This window comes from Carcharodon carcharias, chromosome 19 (assembly GCF_017639515.1).
Source record: "Carcharodon carcharias isolate sCarCar2 chromosome 19, sCarCar2.pri, whole genome shotgun sequence".
NCBI lineage: Eukaryota > Metazoa > Chordata > Chondrichthyes > Lamniformes > Lamnidae > Carcharodon > Carcharodon carcharias.
Window position 1 is genome coordinate 113,958,444 of NC_054485.1, and position 24,621 is coordinate 113,983,064.

A 24,621-nucleotide genomic window follows, 5' to 3' on the forward strand; every position below is an offset into this window, starting at 1 on the left:
GGGCCATACGTGGAATTACCTTCCCCAGAAAGCAGTGGCGGTTGGGTCACTACATGTATTCAAGGCAGAGTTTTGATAGACGAGGGAGTTGAGGGCTATAGGGGTGGCAGGTGGCAACGTGGAGTTGAGACCACAACGAGATCACCCATGATCTTATTGAATGGCGGAGCAGACTCGAAAGGCTGAATGGCCTACACTCCTGCTTCTAAGTCCTTTGTTCCAATCTGGGAACCCCAGTACATCAGTGCAAGAGAGAAGACTGAAGCATTCGCTACAATCTTCTGCTAAAAGTGCAAGTGGATGATACATCTCATCCTCCTCCAGCATCACAGATGCCAGTCTTCAGCCAATTTGATTCACTCCACGTGATGTCACGAAACAGCAGAAGGTACTAGATACTGCAAAGGCTATGGGCCCTGGTAATATTCCAGCAATTGTACTGAAGTCTTCTGCTCCAGAACTCGTTGTGCCCCTAGCCAAGCTGTTCCAGTACAGCTACAACACTGGCATCTACCCGGCTATGTGGAAAATTGCCCAGGTATGTCCTGTACACAAAAAGCAGGACAAATCCAACCCGGCCAATTACCGCCCCATCAGTCCACTCTCAATGATAAGCAAAGTGATGGAAAGTATCAACAGTGCTATCAAGCAGCACTTACTCGGCAATAACCTGCTCATTGATGCTCAGTTTGGGTTCCACAAGGGCCACTCAGCTCTTGACCTCATTACAGCCTTGGTCCAAACATGGACAAAAGAGCTGAACTCAAGAGGTGCGGTGAGAGTTACTGCCCTTGACACCAAGGCAGCATTTGACTGAGTGTGACATCAATGAGTCCTGGCAAAGCTGGAGACAATGGGGATCATGGGGAAAACTGTCAACTGTTTGGAGTCATGCCTAGCACAAAGGAAGAAGATTGTGGTTGCAGGAGTGAGCTCAGCCCTGGCATATCACTGCAGGAGTTCCTCAGGTTAGTGCCCTTGGCCCAACCATTTTCAGCTGCTTTAATGAGCTTTCCTCCATCATAAGGTCAGAAATGGGGATGTTCACTGATGTTTTCACAATGTTCAGCATCATTCGTGACTCCTCAGGTGCTGAAGCAGTCCATGTCCAAATGCAGCAAGACCTGGACAATATCCAGGCTTGGGCTGACAAGTGGCAAGTAACATTCAGGCCACATAAGTGCTAGGCAATGACCATCTTCAAAAAAGAATCCAACTATCTCCTCTTGACATTCAATGGCATTACTATTGCCAAATCCCCCACTATCAACATCCTGGGGGGGGTTACCATTGACCAGAAGCTGAACTGGACCAACCATATACATACCGTGGTTACAAGAGCAGTGTCATGAAGCTATTAATGTAGATAATATTTTGGAAAATATTTTTCTTTTAAAATAGAGCTTTAGCCTGTGGGTGTGTCTTAATTGGATTAAAGCCAGCTAACACAAAAACAGAATTACCTCGAAAAACTCAGCAGGTCTGGCAGCATCGGCGGAGAAGAAAAGCGTTGATGTTTTGAGTCCTCATGACCCTTCAACAGAACAGCCCTAGTGGGAGTGGGGTGGGGTGAAGGAATCAAAAAAGGCTAAAAGATAGAGATAAAACAATGGATGGAAATACATTTAAAAATAATGGAAGTAGGTGGGAAAAGAAAAATCTATATAAATTATTGGGAAGAGGGGGGGGGTGGAGAATTGGAAAGGGGGTGGGGATGGAGGAGAGAGCTCAAGATCTAAAGTTGTTGAATTCAATATTCAGTCCGGAAGGCTGTAAAGTCCCTAGTCGGAAGATGAGGTGCTGTTCCTCCAGTTTGCGTTGAGCTTCACTGGAACAATGCAGCAAGCCAAGGATAGACATGTGGGCAAGAGAGCAGGGTGGAGTGTTGAAATGGCAAGCGACAGGGAGTTTGGGTCATTCTTGTGGACAGACAGCAGGTGTTCTGCAAAGCGGTTGCCCAGTTTGCATTTGGTCTCTCCAATGTAGAGGAGACTGCATTGGGAGCAACGAATGCAGTAGACTAAGTTGGGGGAAATGCAAGTGAAAGGCTGCTTCACTTGAAAGGAGTGTTTGGGTCCTTGGACGGTGAAGAGAGAGGAAGTGAAGGGGCAGGTGTTACATCTTTTGCGTGGGCATGGGGAGGTGCCATAGGTGGGGGTTGAGGAGTAGGGGGTGATGGAGGAGTGGACCAGGGTGTCCTGGATGGAACAATCCCTACAGAATGCTGATAGACGGGGGGGTGAAGGGAAGATGTGTTTGGTTGTAGCATCATGCTGGAGTTGGCGGAAATGGCGGAGGATGATCCTTTGAATGCGGAGGCTGGTGGGGTGATAAGTGAGGACAAGGGGGACCCTATCATGTTTCTGGGAGGGAGGAGAAGGCGTGAGGGCAGATGCGCGGGAGATGGGCTGGACACAGTTGAGGGCCCTGTCAACCACCGTGGATGGAAAACCTCGGTCAAGGAAGAAGGAGGACATGTCAGAGGAACTATTTCTGAAGGTAGCATCATTGGAACAGATGCGACGAAGGCAAAGGAACTGAGAGAATGGGATGGAGTCCTTACAGGAAGCTGGGTGTAAGGAGCTGTAGTCGAGGAAGCTGTGGGAGTCTGTAGGCTTGTAATGGATATTGGTGGACAGTCTATCACCAGAAATTGAGACAGGGAGGTCAAGGAAGGGAAGTGTCAGAGATGGACCATGTGAAAATGATGGAGGGGTGGAGATTAGAAGCAAAATTAATAAATTTTTCCAGGTCCTGACGAGAGCATGAAGCAGCACCGAAGTAATCATCGATGTACCGGAGAAAGAGTTGTGGGAGGGGGCCAAAGTAGGACTGGAACAAGGAATGTTCCACATACCCCATAAAGAGACAGGCATAGCTGGGGCCCATGCGGGTACCCATAGCCACACCTTTTATTTGGAGGAAGTGAGAGGAGTTAAAGGAGAAATTGTTCAGTCTGGGTGCTTTGATATGTACTAGGTTGAGATGTAAACAGAGACTTAGAGTGTATTTGCATTTTTTCAATACAACATTCAAGAAGTGGGGTGAAAACTTGATGCCTTTCTATCAGCTACCAAGCAATATGTTTATATTACTAATAAAATTTAGTACAATGAATGGGGTTTTATTGTTAAAAGGTAAAGTTCAAAGAGACTGGTGAGACAATGAGAATTTCATTTCAATCAGTGGTGGTATAACTTCAGTAGTTTTCAGGTGTGCAGGGCAGAGGCAATGTAAGATCAAAAGGCAGCTGCAAGGCTCCAACTGGCTCCACAGTGAAAGGAACCTCATTTTGAATTTGTAAGGTGAAAATGCTTTGCCTGGTGTTTGGTTAAATCTATGGGCTGCTGTTTAGGAGATTAGTTTGAGAATTTGTTAAAAAATTATGAAAGTAATTTGTAGCAATGTATTTTTAACCTGTGTAAATTAATAAAATGTTTCAATTAGTTTAATGTAAAATCTCAAGAACTGATGGTCTGATTCCTGAATTTAGAGTTGCATCTCAAACATAACACTTAAAATTATAGGTTATGACAGTTGTTTAAAGTTTCCCTCTGGGATTTTTAAATAACAGCTTCACCAACTGCATCGGTCATTACAAGCAGGTCAGAGGCTGGAAATTCTGAGGTGGGTAACTTACATCCTGTCTCCCCAAAGCCTGTCCACCATCTACAGGGCACAAGTCAGGAGCGTGATGGAATACTGCCCACTTGCAGCTTCAACAACATTCAAGAAGGTCAACACCATCCAGGGCAAAGCAGCCCACTTGACTGGCACCCCATCCATCCCTTTAAACATTCACTCCCCCAACCACCGACGCACAGTAGCAGCATTGTGTACCATCTACAAGATGCACTGCAGGAACTCACCAAGACTCCTTCGACAGCACCTTCCAAACCCATGACCTCCACTACCTAGAAGGACAAAGGCAGCAGATGCATGGGAACACCACCTGCAAGTTTCCCTCCAAGCCATACACCATCCTGACTTTAAACTATATCTCTATTCCTTCATTGTCATTAGGTCAAAATCCTGGAACTTCCTAATAGCACTGAGTGTACCTACACCACATGGACTGCAGTAGTTCAAGAAAATGGCTCTTCACCACCTCCTGAAAGACAATTAAAAGTAAATGCTGGCTTGCCATCCATGCCCACATTCTATGAAAGAATGACATTAAAAATAAGTGGCAGATGAAGTTCGTTGCAGAGAAGTGTGAAGTGTTTCATTTTGGTAGGAAGAACATGGAGACACAATGTAAAATAAAGGGGATGCTGGAGCAGAGAGACCTGGGTGTCTATCTGCGTAAGTCATTGAAGGTGGCAGGCCAGGATGAGGGAGCAGTTAACAAAGCATACAGTATCCTTGGCTTTATTAATAGAGGCTTAGAGTACAAGAGCAAGGAGGTTATGTTGAATTTGTATAAGACACTAGAGCAGCCTCAGCTGGAGTGCTGCATACAGTTTTGGGCGTGGCACTTTAGCAAGGATGTGAAGGCATTGGAGGGATTGCAAAAAAAAATTCACAAGAATGGTTCCAGAGATGAGGAACTTCAGTTATGAAGATAGACTGGAGAAGTTGGGACTGTTTTCCTTGGAAGCAGGTCGAGAGGAGACTTGATAGAGATATTCAAAATCTGGACAGAATAGATAGGGTGAAACTGTTTCCTCTCGTGAAAAGATTGAACATGAGAAGGCACAGATTTGAAGTCATTGGCAAAAGAAGCAAAGTCAGCGTGAGGAAATACCTTTTCACGCAGGCCTGGAATGCACTGCCTGAGAGTGGGTGGAGAGTGGAGGCAGATTCAATCAAGGCTTTCAAAAGGGAATTAGATTGTTATCTGAAAAATAATGTGCAGGAATATGGGGAATGGCAGGAGGTGAACTGCTCATTTGGAGATCTGGTACAGACACGATGGACCAAAATGGCCTTCTTCTACACTGTAACAATTCTATGATTCCTCACACCCCACTTCCTGTAAGGACTCCATCAAACATACGAACAAGGAGCAGGAATAGGCCATTCGGCTCCTCGAGCCTGCTCCGCCATTTAATAAGATCATGGCTGATCTGATAGTACCCTCAAATCTGCATCCCGCCTACCCCAGATAACCCATCATCCCCTTGCTTACCAAGAATCTATTCACCTCTGCCTTAAAAATATTCAAAGATTCTGTTTCCACCACCTTTCCAGGAATAGAGTTCCAAAGACTCACGACCCTCAGAGAAAAAAATTTGCCTCATCTCCATTTTAAATGGGTGACACTTATTTTTAAACAGTGCTCTATTCTCCCAGTTCCTCCAGCTCCATTGCACCTGATCCAACAAGGCAAACTTCTATACTAGCACTTCTGACAGGTCTTCCTTTCTCCTCAACCAAGGTTCGCACCCAAACATGATTAGCCAGGTCCTTGACTGTTCCATTTCTCACACTTCTGCTCTCACTCATTCCCTCCCTCCCAGAACCAGGATGGGGTTCCCCTTGCCTTCACTTTCCATCCCACCAGCTTCAATATTCAATTAATCATCCTCTGACCTTTCTGTCACTTCCAGCATGATATCACCACCAACATATCTTTCCCTCCCCTCCTCTTGCACCATTCCACAGGGACAGTTCCTTCATTGATATAAAAACAAAAAACTGTGGACGCTGGAAATCCAAAACAAAAACAGAATTACCTGGAAAAACTCAGCAGGTCTAGCAGCATCGGCGGAGAAGAAAAGAGTTGACGTTTCGAGTCCTCATGACCCTTCAGTTCTGTTGAAGGGTCATGAGGACTCGAAACGTCAACTCTTTTCTTCTCCGCCGATGCTGCTAGACCTGCTGAGTTTTTCCAGGTAATTCTGTTTTTGTCCTTCATTGATACCCTGGTCCACACCTCAGTCACCACCAACACCTTCTCCCCTTCCCATGGCACCTTTCCATACAAGTGCAGAAGATGCACCACCTGCCCTTTTATCTCCTCCCTTTCTCACTATCCAAGACTCCAAACACTTCTTCCAGATGACACAGTGACTTACTTATACTTCTTTCAACTTAGCATACTGCATCCTGCTCACAATAGCATTGACCTCCTGATGAAGTAATTTACAAGTACATTTTGGGCAATAAATAACTGAGGTGACAATTTTAACCTCAAATCTGTGTACTGGTATTTCTCCAACCAAAGGTATTAAGAGAAGCACAAAGTTCAAATACACCTAAAACAATTTAAGTTATTCAGCAGGTCTGGCTTATGTCCCTTTCAGGCCATTTAGCAAAAATACACCACCTCATTATGGAGCACAAGTTCTGTTCACAGGAAATGATGCAAAACTGAAATAAGGAAATGGTGTTGCATAAACCTAAACATGTAGAATTTCTCCCTGGTGCAGCACATAACCCACATGGCTTATTTATAAACAATTTTAGATGTTTTTGCTCTGGTATGTAAAGATTACTGAGTATGCTCACCGCTGTACTCATACTTCTTCATAATCAAAATTATTGTAGTGATAATTGTTATATGCACAAACATGGCGATCAGAATAGGTAACCCTGCCAAATACAAGAATATTAATAAGGTGCTGTTAAGTAGTAACAACATTCCACTAGTCATGCAATATTCCACTTATGAGGATAAACTGTATAAATTGGCTTGTACTCCCTTGAGTATAGCGATCAAGATGTTTAATATATTAAAAAGCTTCAATAGGGTAGAGAGCAAGAAGCTATTTCCTCTCACAAGGGAATCCAGAACATGGGAACATAATCTTAAAATTAAAGCTGGACTGGGCCATCTAACAGAGAAACCAGGAAATACTTTTTCACAGAAAGAGCAGTAGAAATCTGGAATTCTTTCCTCCAGAAGGCTGTGGAAGCTGGACAATTGGAGTTTTTAACATGGAGATCCGTAAATTTTTGTCTATAAATATGGAGCTAGGTCTGCTAATTGCTAATAGCTAATTGACTGGCAGAACAGAATTGAGTGGCTAATTCCTGTTCCCAAGTCTGAATCTGTTCCACAGTATCAAAGGTGGAAATCAGAACACAAAAACCAGAACAAATGAGTCAAAAAAGAGCTGAGAATGTACCCACAATCTAGTATTGGCACTCACTTACTTGGCAATTTCATTACCTTGTGAAATTTAGCATGTAACATTTCACCACTATATAACTAGACATGTAACAATAGAATTGTTTGTTTTGTAGCTGCGCGAATACTTTTTTTCCCCCTTTGGGGAATATGAGGGAAGTGTTGGAAGGGTTAGCAAGTTGATTATCAACCTGTTGAACTCTGTTATGAATGCTCCTTCCATGGCCAGGATTTTACAGCCCCGCTGCGATGTGTCTCCCCCCAGCGGATGTGACGAGCTGTTTAAATCTCCATTTAGTTCAGTGGGACCGTAATATCCCACCGGGCAGGAGGGCCCTGGAGGGGGAGCTTCCGGCACAGAGGCAGGGGCTCTATCTACTGAGCTACAAGACCTCCACAATATAATTAAAAGAATGTGATAGCAAGGAAAGTTACCCAGCACAAAATACATTACAGCGTAACACATTTGCCAGTTAAATTTGGTACTTAAGCAAAACTGGTGAGAAGATAATCTTAGATTAAAGAGTCAAAAGTTACAAGATGTTACATTTGTCATCTTTTAAATAATTTATTGCTGTTATAGGATAATATATAAATAACATATTATGGTCACATCATACACTTATAGTACACAAAAATTAAGCTTCATACTTACAGTCACTTGCCCAAAACCGTTGACATGGACCTTTCTTTTTCCCAGCATACATTATCATTGGTATAAACATGAAAACAAGTGAAACAATTAGAAGAGCCACTGATTCAATGGTCCAACCTGCAAAAGATGTTTATTCACAAAGTCATCGTTTAAAATGATATTTGGATTACAAAGTGCTCTTTGATGGTAGCTACCTTGTCTCTTTTTGGTTGTTGATAGACACAGAAGCAGGAACACATCAGACCAAACAAAGTACACATCTGGGTGCAGCAACAGGCTCGGCTGATTTCAATAGATAGGCTTGATTAAAATTGTGCTTCTTATTTCTGAACAAATGGGCTGGAAAGTGGTTCCCCGACAGTTAAAATGAGGTGACATCAGGTCAGCCAGCACCAGGGACCTGTGGAAATCATTCCTGGATCAAATTTAAGTGATCTAGAGGAGGAAGCCCAGTTGGGGAAGAGTAGGACAGCGGAGACCCAAGATTTAGTTGAGGCCCGGAGGAACAGGCTGCTTCTCCTGGCACACAGGAAACTAAAAACAAATTTAAAAACTTACCCTTGCTTGCCCTACCCGAGCTCCCCTGGCCCTGGTTCCTGCATGCTCCCAGAATCAATGCTTTCTTGTTCAGGCCTCAGGTTAAACCGACAGATCAGACACCCCAATGACACAATCTAAGCTTGATCTGTATATTTTAAAAGGACTTTGCTGGTTTCAGGTGGGTGGCCTTAGCACCTGCAGCTTATTATTAGTTAGCCATATCGGGGACCAAAAGAAGTAGGCTCGGTCCCCTGTTCCATTTTACTTGTTAAAGAGAACCCCTGTTCAGTATTCTGCTTTTATCTATGGAGACCTACATCTTTCAATTCTCATCACAGAACAATCAGTTTCCTCAGCATGATAATCCTTTGGCTATATAAGTTAAAGAACCACATTGTTCAATATAGAATCCAATCATCTCTACTTTTATAATACTTATCACTTCCCCATAAATATTTGTCCAGCCCTTTTAAAGGTTGAATTGCACAGCATTGACTGCCTTAATTAACTGGAGACTAATTCCAAATATCTACACAAGGAGAAAAATTTCTTCCTGATCTTGTCTTACCTGAGACCTATTAAAACACCAATTTGATGTTTTCAGTCCAAACCATATAAGGTCATCCTATAAAAAAAGCCTACAAACTCCTGCATTGCAGACCACCTTTCTCAGGAAAATATTACAGCCAACGTTGAAGCAATAGTAAAATTTGGTTCAGCATGTTTCGAGGACCATCTACACCAAACTTGCAACATCTGACATGCCCGGAGGAAGGCCAGAGATGGCGCAGCTGCAGAAACTCCCTACCAAACACCAACAATGACAATATGAACTGCCAGTTCTATAGACTTTCATGTCAATCCTACATTGGACTCATCAGTCATGAGAGAACCCACAGAAGACAACTGAATCATTTACAGCTTGGACACGCTCGAACAACAAGGTGTGTCTACCATGACTGGTGAATGCAGATCCTCTTGAACGTTAGCAATCTATTTCAAACTCTAAATAAAATCCAAAAACTGGAAACATGAAGTAGAGACAGAAAATCCTGGAAATGCACAGAAGGTCAATGAGCATCTGAGGATTTCTGATGGGAACTTCATTCAGACTTTTCCTAAATGGCTTACCGGTCTTTTTCAAGTACAGACTGACTTGTAATGCATTTTTTAAAATAGTCATAACCTTCCCCTGTCAACTGTTTTCACAAAATAAAAACATCCCTTGAGTAAGTAAATATTCTCTACTCCTTGGCATATTGATGCAATATCTGGTATGCAGGCAGGCAAATGCAGGTTGAGGTGCTCCAAAACCCAAACACTTTGAGCACTTGGCAGAAGAAATTGGAAAAGGCAGCTTACAATGTCACATTCTATCCTTCTACAAAAGGTTTTTTACATGCCTCAAAGTGAAGTACCATAAATAAAGATATAATCAGAGCATTTACCATCAATAAAGATCCACAAAGTGGTCGCAGCTACAAGCAAAATTAGTGATGACATCAGGCAGAGCAGGCAAAGACCAATCATGAATTTCCGTGCTTTCAGATCTAAAGAAAAGAGAATAAATTTGTTTTGGCACAGGCTTGTCCAAGCTTTACACTTGGCTGGGGGGGTGGGGGGGGGCACATTTCTATTTTTTTCTCCCTCAAGGGGCTGATGAGCAAATTACAGAAAGATAAGGTTCAGCACAATTTTAAACTGAATTTTTTAAAAATGTTGATGTATTAAGGAAAGAAACAATTGCTGAGCAAAAAATAAAGCAATGTGTAATGATTCAACTGGGCAGGCACATTTCAACAAGAAACAGCTAAACTTTATTACAGAAAGCTTTTCAGGTGCTACACACTCCATCAGGACTTTCATCAGGAAGCCCCACGCCCTGGATTGCTCGCGCTTAGGGCTCACTGGTTGGTGCCTTAACAGAACATCACGTGACCCCTGATAGATAACAGGAGGAGCTATACCCTCAGTTACTGCATTTCCTCCCCCTTTAGTTTTTTACAGTTTCTATTAATGGAAACATCTGAACATCCAACATATACATCTATACAATTTCAGATGACTAAAGATCAAGTCTCTGAGGTGCCCTCCTTATATGGCTAGAGCTGCGTAGCTCTACTACTTGAGGTTCCTCAACAGGATTGACAGGATCTGGAACTGCAGCAGGAGACAAGTCATTGGAATATAGCAGTTCAGGGTTCGGCAACTCTACAGAGACATTGAGCATGTCTATTCCAGATCGATCAGTCACCTCAGGCATTGACGGTTCGATGTTAATCACAGGCAGAATAGTTGGTTGTTGTAATGTCTCCCTGGCACGAATATGATCTACGTGCTTACAGACAATTCTATCTCCCACTTGTACTTGGAAAGAAATGGGCCAGTCTCTGAGACAATGGTTCCAGGGGCTCAACAGGGTCCACTGTTGAAATATCGCATGAATACCGTGTCACTTACAGTGAATGTGCCATTATTGAATTTCTTAGCTTCTTCGCCTATGTACGTGAAACAAATAAAAACTTGGACAAACAGAGGTCCAAAATTATCGAAAGTCAGATACTTTGTCTTAAAAGGATGGCCAAACTTGCCTGTATCTGAAAAATTGAGATCATTCCACGTCAAACAGACAGAATTGAGCTGCCAAGGTGGGATTTTATTGTGGGGGTCAAGAGTGGTGGTCCCACCACAAGGCAGGGAGCCACTCTTGACGGAACTCCATAGTGTCCATCCGGGCATATCAAAAATGAAAGGGCTATGTATTTCGTGGTTCAATTTTTGATTAATCTGATTACGCTCTACCTCTACCATGTACCTAGGTGGCATTTCATCAATAACTCAGATGGTGTTGAACCTGTAGTCCAATGTGGTGTTGGACGATAACTGAAAAGAAAGCTGGAAAGTTGAGATTCCAGAGTGCCTTCCGAGAGTTTTTTATATCACATTTAAAAGTTTGAACTGCCTTCTTGGCTAGACCATTCGATGAGGGATGGTAAGGGGCTGTTTTACTATGTTGATTTCATTAACATCGATAAATTTCTGAAAATCTGTGCTGGTAAAAACGTTGCTTTTATCTGAAACAACAACATGTAACCATGTAAGCCGAAACTGTGACGTAGCTTCTCTATAGTTGCGTTTGACATTGGCACCTTGACTTCATATACATCCTTCCATTTGGAATGTGCATCCACAATTAACATGAACATGGTACCCAAGAATGGCCCAATGTAATCGAACACAGGGTCAACAAGGCCACTCCCATGGATGGGGGGGAGCCAGAACAACTTCTGTTGTTGCTGACAGTGGAGACAGTGTTTAACCAAGTTTTCAATGTCTGGCCACCATAAATAGATTTACACAAGCATTTTCATTTTTGATATGCCTGGATGGACACTATGGAGTTCCGTCAAGAGTGGCTCCCTGCCTTGTGGTGGGACCACCACTCTTGACCCCCCCACAATAAAATCCCACCTTGGCAGCTCAATTCTGTCTGTTTGACGTGGAATGATCTCAATTTTTCAGATACAGGCAAGTTTGGCCATCCTTTTAAGACAAAAAGTATCTGACTTTCGATAATTTTGGACCTCTGTTTGTCCAAGTTCTTATTTGTTTCACACACATAGGCGAAGAAGCTAAGAAATTCAATAATGGCACTAATTCCTGCAGAACGGGAGTATGCACAATACTGTCTCGCAATGGGAGGTGACCATGTGCATCTGCATTTGCAATTTGTAGGCCAGGATGGTACATAAAAGTGGTACATATGCAGATAATGTCAGAGCTCATCGTTATACCATTTTGCTGATGCTTTTGGTGGGATGGCCTTGCCCTCGCTGAATAAACCCATTAATGGTTTATGGTCTGACACAATGGTGAAATGGCGACCATATTGGTGGAATTTCTTCACCCCAAATACCACTGATAAACCTTCCTTTTGTAGCTGGGAATAACCTTTCTTGGCTATGGAGATGGTTCTCAAGACATAGCCAATGGGTCTTTCAGACCCATTTTCCATTTTATGGGATAACACGTCTTCCACTTCATAGAGAGACGCATCACATGTTAATACCTTTTGATGGGTTGTAGTGTACCAATAAACACGATGAATGCAGCAATTCCTTTGCTTTCATGAAGGCTTCTTCCTGTTATGACCTCCAAAGCCAACGATGGTTCTTCTTTAATAACGAGTGTAACGGTGCCACCACAGTTGATAGATTTGGTAAGGAGTGGCTATAGTAGTTGATCATGCCCAGGAAGGACTTGAGTTCCGTTACATTGGATGGTGATGGCGCATCTTTAATTGCCTGAACCTTGTCTTCTACCAGGTGCAGTCCCATGGCAACCACCTGTGGCCTAGATAAGTTACTTCTGGTGCCTTGAAATGTGCATTTTTCCTTCTTTAACTGTACGCAGGCTTCCATGATCCTCCTTAGCATGATCCTCCAGGATGGTCAAGTATTCTGTCTCAGTTAACCCCGTGAAGAACTAGATATACAATTACTCGTGGGAGTCCTGGAAAAAAGCTCTCCATTGTTCTCTGGAAGATAGCACATGCCAACAAGACCCCAAAGAGTAGATGGGTGTACTGATAGAGTACATTTTATTGGGTATATATTAAAGGTTACGTACTCCCTCGATGACTATCGAGCTCTAGTTCCTTGTAAATGTGGAAATTCCAATTTCGTAAAGGGCTTGCCTCCAGCCAGTTTGGCATATAAGTTACCTATCCTTGGGATAGGGTACTTGTCTAATTTGGCTGACTTATTTACAGTCAATTTATAATCTCCACAGGTACGAATGGTGCGGTTGGACTTAACCACTACAGCCCATTCCGAGAACCGAACAGGTTGGATAATGCCCAGCTTTTCTAACAGGCACAGCTCCTCATCAACCTTTTCTTTCAGTGTATAAGGCACAGGTCTTGCTTTAAAGAAGTGAGGTGTTGCCTGTGGCTCCATATGTATCTTGGCCTGCTTGCCTTTTAACTTCCCTAGTTTTATGTTTTAGGTTATCAGGTTTGCTTTGTCCAGCGAATGCGAGCTGCGCTCTTCATATTAACACATTAGTTGGTGCTTGAAACAATATAGGCAGAGAGACTGATTAACTGAACAAACACTGATGGTTTATTGGAACTAAGAACAGGACACTAACACAACGTGCGCTCCTTCAATCACCCCCAGCTCTAGACTTCCTGTTATCCAAGTTGCCTGCGCGGTATAGTCACGTAGTCAGTTAACTACATTCTCTTAAAGGTACATAGTGCTCCACTTTACCACATCCCTCCCCCTTTACTTGAAAGTATAACTGACAAGCTTCACAACATCCCAACAAATAACAAGTCTAACTTTTTACAGGTCAAATCTCTCAGGAGGCTTCCTCAGACATATCAAGCATCGTAGCTCAATGACCTCAGCTGGTTTTTCCGAGACCCTCTCCTCAGGTGTCAAGTGTCCACCAGGCTCTTAGGTGGAATTAGGCAAGTTTGTGCCTTATCCTCTCCAAATAATCCCAGCAGAGGCTTATGGTCATTTTTATGTGAAAACGGCAACCATGAAGGAACTTCTTAACACCAAATACAACAGACAAACCCTCCTTCTCCATTTGAGGATATCGTCACTCTGCAGCACTCAGTGCAAGATGTATAACCAATGGGTTGTTCGGTGCCATCTGCCATCTGATGTGCAAATACAGCCCCTACTCCATAAGGGGAAGCATCACAGGTTAAAATCAATTCTTTGGGTCAAAGTGGACCAGCAGGGCCGATGATCTTAACAACTCCTTTACCTTCAGAAATGCCTCCTGGTGCAGAGCTTGCTAAATCCATTTATTTGAGCAATGTGTATAATGGAGCCGGTACCGTTGATAGATTTGGGAGAAATCGCCCATAGTAGTTTATCATGCCTAAGAAGGCCTTTAGTTCTGTAGTATTCTTCGGTGTAGGTGCCTTGTAAATAGCCTTGACATTTTCTTCCACAGGATGCAGGCCCTGCGCTTCCACCTTATGGGCCCAAGTAAACTACCTCCTTGGCTTGGAAAATACATTTCTCTTGTTTCAAGCATACCCCAGCTTGTGAGAAGCACTTCAGCACCTCCTCCAAATTAGCTAAGTGTTCTTCATCAGTTAGGCTAGTGACTAAGACATCATCTAGATAAACGACGACATGGGGCAGTCCCTGAAATAGATTTTCCATGGTACGCTGGGAAATAGCATAAGCCGATGAGACCCCAAAGGGTAGTCGAGTATATTGATAGAATCCTCGATGTGTATTGATGGTTATGAATTCCCCAGGGCCTTCTTCCAACTCTACCCACTGGTAGGAGAATGGATTCTCCTGTGTATGTCCTGAGTTTAGCGGTTGTTCGCACCAGGTTTATTGGCTGTCTATCTTTATTAAGCTACCTGAAAGTGTGCTCTCTCACCACGATAGTTGAGGGACCCATTTCCACCTCCATTATTAGTGGTTTCTCATTAACTTGGATTGTGACAGTGATAGGTTCAGTTTTCACATCAGTTACATTTTACAGGGAATAGACCTCTGTGTCGGCAGCTTCAGTTTCTGCTGTATTCTTTAGCTTGATCCTGTTGGTTTGCTGTTTTGCAGCTTGCTTCAGCTTTGCCCGGCATTGCCTTACCACGTGATCTTTCTTATGGCAGTAATGACATTCTGCCTCCTTGAGTTTATAGATGTCCACTCCACAGCCACCTCCACATTTATAACAAGTTAAATCTTGAAGTCGCTGCTGAAGTGTTTCTATTAGGGATTTTGCATGTTTTTCAGAACAGACATTACATCTCACTTTGGTGCTGTGGGTCTGGTCTTCGTGTCATGGTCGGCAGTAGGTTCCCATTCAACATGAAGTATGGCGCCACGTTCTATGTGTTGCAAAGCCTGTGAGTCTCTCGCAGCACTTTCCATTGTGAGGAAGATTTCTAGGACGCGCTTTAAGTCGATGTTGACCTCGGCGAGTGAATGGTGCTGTGTGGCATTGTCCTGAACTCCATGAACTAATCAGTCCTGCAGAGTATCATTTAACGTGTCTCCGAAGTCGCAGTGTTCTGTTAATTGCTTGAAGTTTGCTACGTAGCTTGCAATGGACTCTCCTGGGGCCCTAACTCTGGAATTAAATTTAAAATGTTACATTATTGTGGATGACTTTGGTTGAAAGTGTGTTTTCACAAGGTCCACTAATTCATTATAAGACTTAGAATTGGGTGCGTTTGGGGCTGTCAGGTTGCAAATGAGGTTGTATGTTTTACTGCCACATACACTCAAGAGGATGGCTTTCTGCTTTTCTTCCACGGTAATTTAATTCTCTACGAAATAAAATCCAAGACACTCTAAATATTGGCTACAGTCTTCCATAGTTGCATTATATGGATCAATTCTGCCGAAGGGTGACATAACTTGTGAGCAGTCTTTTTTTTCCTTAAAATTTGAAGTACTCACAGTAACAGGGCAAGGTGCAGAGTCGAAGCTGATTTTACCCTCGCCAAATGTAAAGACTTGACGGAGCAGACAGCTTGCAACAAGAAACAGCTAAACTTTATTACAGAGAGCTGTTGAGCAGCTACATGCTTGATCAGGACTTGTCAGGAAGCCCGTGCTGAGGGCTCACTGGTCAGAGCCTTAACAGAACATCACACGACCCCTGATAGAGAGCAAGAAGGGCTATACCCTCAGGTACCACACTATGTCATTACAATAAGCTGTTACATTAAAGAAAAGTAACAAATAAAAATGACCTGAGTGTGAGAGGGTCAGTGTGTGTGTCTGCTTGCCCGCAGTCTCAGGGTGCTCACTCACTCACCCTCACCTACTGTGGATATGTGGGGTGGTGAGACAGTCACTCGCTGACTCTCACTCACTCTCTCACAGTCACTCACTCACCCTCACCTACTGTGGATATGTGTGGTGGTGAGACAGTCACTCACACACACTCACACACTCCCACAGTCACTCCCACTCACTCTCAAGCACTCGATCACTCTCACACACTCCAACAGTCACTCTCACTCACTCCCACACAGTCACTGACTCACTCCCACACAGTCACTCACTCACTCTCACACAGTCATTCACCCACTCTCACACAGTCACTCTCACTCACTCCCACACAGTCACTCACTCTCTCAGTCACTCACTCACTCCCACACAGTCACTCACTCACTCACAGTCACTCTCACTCACTCCCACAGTCACTCACTCTCTCACAGTCACTCTCACTCACCCTCTCACAGTCACTCACTCACTCACTCCCACACAGTCACTCACTCATTCTCACACACTCTCACTGTCACTCTCGCTCACTCTCAGCCACTCGATCACACTCACTCACAATCTCAGTCACTCTCACTCACTCCCACACAGTCACTCACTCACTCCCACACACACTCACTTTCACAGTCACTCACTCACTCTCACTCACTCCCACACACTCACTTTCACAGTCACTCACTCACTCTCAGTCACTCACTCACTCTCACAGTCACTCACTCACACTCACTCACTGCCACACAATCACTCTCACTCACTCCCACACAGTCATTCACACTCTCACTCACTCCCACACAGTCACTCACTCACTCCCAGTCACTCACTCACTCCCACACAGTCACTCACTCACTCCCACAGTCACTCTCACTCACTCCCACACAGTCACTCTCACTCACTCCCACACAGTCACTCTCACTCACTCCCAGTCACTCTCACTCACTCCCACACAGTCACTCTCACTCACTCCCACACAGTCACTCTCACTCACTCTCACATAGTCACTCACTCACTCCCACAGTCACTCTCACTCACTCCCACACAGTCACTCTCACTCACTCCCACACAGTCACTCTCACTCACTCCCACACAGTCACTCTCACTCACTCTCACACAGTCACTCACTCACTCTCACTCACTGCCACACAATCACTCTCACTCACTCCACACAGTCACTCACTCACTCTCACTCCCACACAGTCACTCACTCACTCACTCCCAGTCACTCACTCACTCCCACACAGTCACTCACTCACTCTCACTCACTCCCACACACTCACTTTCACATCACTCACTCACTCTCACACAGTCACTCACTCACTCTCACACAGTCACTCACTCACTCTCACTCACTGCCACACAATCACTCTCACTCACTCCCACACAGTCACTCACTCACTCTCACTCACTCCCACAGTCACTCACTCACTCCCAGTCACTCAATCACTCCCACACAGTCACTCACTCACTCCCACAGTCACTCTCACTCACTCCCACACAGTCACTCTCACTCACTCCCACACAGTCACTCTCACTCACTCCCACACAGTCACTCACTCACTGTCTCACTCCCAACAATCACTCTCACTCACTCCCAGTCACTCTCACTCATTCTCACACAGTCACTCAGTCACTCTCATTCACTCTCACACCGTCACTCAGTCACTCTCACTCACTCCCACACAATCACTCTCACTCACTCCCACACAGTCACTCTCACTCACTCCCACACAGTCACTCTCACTCACTCCCACACAGTCACTCTCACTCACTCCCACACAGGCACTCTCACTCACTCCCACACAGTCACTCTCACTCACTCCCACACAGGCACTCTCACTCACTCCCACACAGTCACTCTCACTCACTCTCACACAGTCACTCACTCACTCTCACACAGTCACTCACTCACTCCCACACAGTCATTCACTCACTCCCACACAGTCACTCACTTTCACAGTCACTCACTCACTCACTCACTCTCACTCACTCTCACTCACTCCCACACAGTCACTCTCACTCACTCCCACACAGTCACTCTCACTCACTCCCACACAGTCACTCACTCACTCTCACACAGTCACTCTCACTCACTCTCACACAGTCACTCTCACTCACTCTCACACAGTCACTGTCACTCTCACTCACTCTCACACAGTCACTCAGTCACTCTCACTCACTCCCACACAGTCACTCTCACTCACTCCCACACAGTCACTCACTCACTCCCACACAGTCACTCACTCACTCCCACACAGTCACTCACTCACTCACAGTCACTCTCACTCACTCCCACAGTCACTCACTCTCCCACAGTCACTCTCACTCACCCTCTCACAGTAACTCACTCACTCACTCCCACACAGTCACTCACTCACTCTCACACACTCTCACTGTCACTCTCGCTCACTCTCAGCCACTCGATCACACTCACTCACAATCTCAGTCACTCTCACTCATTCCCACACAGGCACTCACTCACTCCCACACAGTCACTCACTCACTCCCACACACACTCACTTTCACAGTCACTCACTCACTCTCACTCACTCCCACACAATCACTTTCAGTCACTCACTCACTCTCACACAGTCACTCACTCACTCTCACAGTCACTCACTCACTCTCACTCACTGCTACACAATCACACTCACTCACTCCCACACAGTCATTCACACTCTCACTCACTCCCACATAGTCACTCACTCACTCCCAGTCACTCACTCACTCCCACACAGTCACTCACTCACTCCCACAGTCACTCTCACTCACTCCCACACAGTCACTCTCACTCACTCCCACACAGTCACTCTCACTCACTCTCACATAGTCACTCACTCACTCTCACTCACTGCCACACAATCACTCTCACTCACTCCACACAGTCACTCACTCACTCTCACTCACTCCCACACAGTCACTCACTCACTCACTCCCAGTCACTCACTCACTCACTCCCACACAGTCACTCACTCACTCTCACTCACTCCCACACACTCACTTTCACAGTCACTCACTCACTCTCACACAGTCACTCACTCACTCTCACACAGTCACTCACTCACTCTCACTCACTGCCACACAATCACTCTCACTCAGTCCCACACAGTCACTCTCACTCACTCCCACACAGTCACTCTCACTCACTCCCACACAGTCACTCTCATTCACTCCCACACAGTCACTCTCACTCACTCCCACACAGTCACTCTCACTCACTCCCACACAGGCACTCTCACTCACTCCCACACAGTCACTCTCACTCACTCTCACACAGTCACTCACTCACTCTCACACAGTCACTCACTCACTCCCACACAGTCACTCACTCACTCCCACACAGTCACTCACTTTCACAGTCACTCACTCACTCACTCTCACTCACTCTCACTCACTCCCACACAGTCACTCTCACTCACTCCCACACAGTCACTCTCACTCACTCCCACACAGTCACTCACTCACTCTCACACAGTCACTCTCACTCACTCTCACACAGTCACTCTCACTCACTCTCACACAGTCACTCTCACTCACTCTCACACACTCTCACACAGTCACTCTCACTCACTCCCACACAGTCACTCTCACTCACTCCCACACAGTCACTCACTCACTCCCACACAGTCACTCACTCACTCCTACACAGTCACTCACTCACTCACAGTCACTCTCACTCACTCCCACAGTCACTCACTCTCTCACAGTCACTCTCACTCACCCTCTCACAGTAACTCACTCACTCACTCCCACACAGTCACTCACTCACTCTCACACACTCTCACTGTCACTCTCGCTCACTCTCAGCCACTCGATCACACTCACTCACAATCTCAGTCACTCTCACTCATTCCCACACAGGCACTCACTCACTCCCACACAGTCACTCACTCACTCCCACACACACTCACTTTCACAGTCACTCACTCTCTCACTCACTCCCACACAATCACTTTCAGTCACTCACTCACTCTCACACAGTCACTCACTCACTCTCACAGTCACTCACTCACTCTCACTCACTGCTACACAATCACTCTCACTCACTCCCACACAGTCATTCACACTTTCACTCACTCCCACACAGTCACTCACTCACTCCCAGTCACTCACTCACTCCCACACAGTCACTCACTCACTCCCACAGTCACTCTCACTCACTCCCACACAGTCACTCTCACTCACTCCTACACAGTCACTCTCACTCACTCCCACACAGTCACTCTCACTCACTCTCACACAGTCACTCACTCACTCTCACTCACTGCCACACAATCACTCTCACTCACTCCACACAGTCACTCACTCACTCTCACTCACTCCCACACAGTCACTCACTCACTCACTCCCAGTCACTCACTCACTCACTCCCACATAGTCACTCACTCACTCTCACTCACTCCCACAAACTCACTTTCACATCACTCACTCACTCTCACACAGTCACTCACTCACTCTCACACAGTCACTCACTCACTCTCACTCACTGCCACACAATCACTCTCACTCAGTCCCACACAGTCACTCTCACTCACTCCCACACAGTCACTCTCACTCACTCCCACACAGTCACTCTCATTCACTCCCACACAGACACTCTCACTCACTCCCACACAGTCACTCTCACTCACTCCCACACAGGCACTCTCACTCACTCCCACACAGTCACTCTCACTCACTCTCACACAGTCACTCACTCACTCTCACACAGTCACTCACTCACTCCCACACAGTCACTCACTCACTCCCACACAGTCACTCACTTTCACAGTCACTCACTCACTCACTCTCACTCACTCTCACTCACTCCCACACAGTCACTCTCACTCACTCCCACACAGTCACTCTCACTCACTCCCACACAGTCACTCACTCACTCTCACACAGTCACTCTCACACAGTCACTCTCACTCACTCTCACACAGTCACTGTCACTCTCACTCACTCTCACACAGTCACTCAGTCACTCTCACTCACTCCCACACAGTCACTCACTCACTCCCACACAGTCACTCACTCACTCCCACACAGTCACTCACTCACTCACAGTCACTCTCACTCACTCCCACAGTCACTCACTCTCTCACAGTCACTCTCACTCACCCTCTCACAGTAACTCACTCACTCACTCCCACACAGTCACTCACTCACTCTCACACACTCTCACTGTCACTCTCGCTCACTCTCAGCCACTCGATCACACTCACTCACAATCTCAGTCACTCTCACTCATTCCCACACAGGCACTCACTCACTCCCACACAGTCACTCACTCACTCCCACACAATCACTTTCAGTCACTCACTCACTCTCACACAGTCACTCACTCACTCTCACAGTCACTCACTCACTCTCACTCACTGCTACACAATCACTCTCACTCACTCCCACACAGTCATTCACACTCTCACTCACTCCCACACAGTCACTCACTCACTCCCAGTCACTCACTCACTCCCACACAGTCACTCACTCACTCCCACAGTCACTCTCACTCACTCCCACACAGTCACTCTCACTCACTCCCACACAGTCACTCTCACTCACTCCCACACAGTCACTCTCACTCACTCTCACACAGTCACTCACTCACTCTCACTCACTGCCACACAATCACTCTCACTCACTCCACACAGTCACTCACTCACTCTCACTCACTCCCACACAGTCACTCACTCACTCCCACACAGTCACTCACTCACTCTCACTCACTCCCACACACTCACTTTCACATCACTCACTCACTCTCACACAGTCACTCACTCACTCTCACACAGTCACTCACTCACTCTCACTCACTGCCACACAATCACTCTCACTCACTCCCACACAGTCACTCACTCACTCTCACTCACTCCCACAGTCACTCACTCACTCCCAGTCACTCACTCACTCCCACACAGTCACTCACTCACTCCCACAGTCACTCTCACTCACTCCCACACAGTCACTCTCACTCACTCCCACACAGTCACTCTCACTCACTCCCACACAGTCACTCTCACTCACTCCCACACAGACACTCTCACTCACTCCCACACAGTCACTCTCACTCACTACCACACAGGCACTCTCACTCACTCCCACACAGTCACTCTCACTCACTCTCACACAGTCACTCACTCACTCTCACCCAGTCACTCACTCACTCCCACACAGTCACTCACTCACTCCCACACAGTCACTCACTTTCACAGTCACTCACTCACTCACTCTCACTCACTCTCACTCACTCCCACACAGTCACTCTCACTCACTCCCACACAGTCACTCTCACTCACTCCCACACAGTCACTCACTCACTCTCACACAGTCACTCTCACTCACTCTCACACAGTCACTCTCACTCACTCTCACACAGTCACTCTCACTCTCACTCACTCTCACACAGTCACTCAGTCACTCTCACTCACTCCCACACAGTCACTCTCACTCACTCCCACACAGTCACTCACTCACTCCCACACAGTCACTCACTCACTCCCACACAGTCACTCACTCACTCACAGTCACTCACTCACTCCCACAGTCACTCACTCTCTCACAGTCACTCTCACTCACCCTCTCACAGTAACTCACTCACTCACTCCCACACAGTCACTCACTCACTCTCACACACTCTCACTGTCACTCTCGCTCACTCTCAGCCACTCGATCACACTCACTCACAATCTCAGTCACTCTCACTCATTCCCACACAGGCACTCACTCACTCCCACACAGTCACTCACTCACTCCCACACACACTCACTTTCACAGTCACTCACTCACTCTCACTCACTCCCACACAATCACTTTCAGTCACTCACTCACTCTCACACAGTCACTCACTCACTTTCACAGTCACTCACTCACTCTCACTCACTGCTACACAATCACTCTCACTCACTCCCACACAGTCATTCACACTCTCACTCACTCCCACACAGTCACTCACTCACTCCCAGTCACTCACTCACTCCCACACAGTCACTCACTCACTCCCACAGTCACTCTCACTCACTCCCACACAGTCACTCTCACTCACTCCCACACAGTCACTCTCACTCACTCCCACACAGTCACTCTCACTCACTCTCACACAGTCACTCACTCACTCTCACTCACTGCCACACAATCACTCTCACTCACTCCACACAGTCACTCACTCACTCTCACTCACTCCCACACAGTCACTCACTCACTCACTCCCAGTCACTCACTCACTCCCACACAGTCACTCACTCACTCTCACTCACTCCCACACACTCACTTTCACATCACTCACTCACTCTCACACAGTCACTCACTCACTCTCACACAGTCACTCACTCACTCTCACTCACTGCCACACAATCACTCTCACTCACTCCCACACAGTCACTCACTCACTCTCACTCACTCCCACAGTCACTCACTCACTCCCAGTCACTCAATCACTCCCACACAGTCACTCACTCACTCCCACAGTCACTCTCACTCACTCCCACACAGTCACTCTCACTCACTCCCACACAGTCACTCTCACTCACTCCCACACAGTCACTCACTCACTGTCTCACTCCCAACAATCACTCTCACTCACTCCCAGTCACTCTCACTCATTCTCACACAGTCACTCAGTCACTCTCATTCACTCTCACACCGTCACTCAGTCACTCTCACTCACTCCCACACAATCACTCTCACTCACTCCCACACAGTCACTCTCACTCACTCCCACACAGTCACTCGCACTCACTCCCACACAGTCACTCTCACTCACTCCCACACAGACACTCTCACTCACTCCCACACAGTCACTCTCACTCACTCCCACACAGGCACTCTCACTCACTCCCACACAGTCACTCTCACTCACTCTCACACAGTCACTCACTCACTCTCACACAGTCACTCACTCACTCCCACACAGTCACTCACTCACTCCCACACAGTCACTCTCACTCACTCCCACACAGTCACTCTCACTCACTCCCACACAGTCACTCACTCACTCTCACACAGTCACTCTCACTCACTCTCACACAGTCACTCTCACTCACTCTCACACAGTCACTCTCACTCTCACTCACTCTCACACAGTCACTCAGTCACTCTCACTCATTCCCACACAGTCACTCTCACTCACTCCCACACAGTCACTCACTCACTCCCACACAGTCACTCACTCACTCCCACACAGTCACTCACTCACTCACAGTCACTCTCACTCACTCCCACAGTCACTCACTCTCTCACAGTCACTCTCACTCACCCTCTCACAGTAACTCACTCACTCACTCCCACACAGTCACTCACTCACTCCCACACACTCTCACTGTCACTCTCGCTCACTCTCAGCCACTCGATCACACTCACTCACAATCTCAGTCACTCTCACTCATTCCCACACAGGCACTCACTCACTCCCACACAGTCACTCACTCACTCCCACACACACTCACTTTCACAGTCACTCACTCACTCTCACTCACTCCCACACAATCACTTTCAGTCACTCACTCACTCTCACACAGTCACTCACTCACTCTCACAGTCACTCACTCACTCTCACTCACTGCTACACAATCACTCTCACTCACTCCCACACAGTCATT

At 46.2% G+C, this 24,621-nt stretch overlaps 1 protein-coding gene across 1 annotated transcript in view; it reads right to left on the bottom strand.

Annotated features, from left to right (window-relative positions):
• LOC121291358 overlaps positions 1 to 24,621 on the bottom strand; it is an 88,883-nt gene that overhangs the window by 46,700 nt on the left and 17,562 nt on the right. The window contains exons 4-5 of the mRNA XM_041212427.1: positions 9,719 to 9,820; positions 7,731 to 7,847 (exon numbers count right to left, since the gene is read on the bottom strand). Of these exons, the coding sequence (XP_041068361.1) occupies positions 7,731 to 7,847; positions 9,719 to 9,820 (219 nt within the window). The remainder of the gene's footprint in view (positions 1 to 7,730; positions 7,848 to 9,718; positions 9,821 to 24,621) is intronic.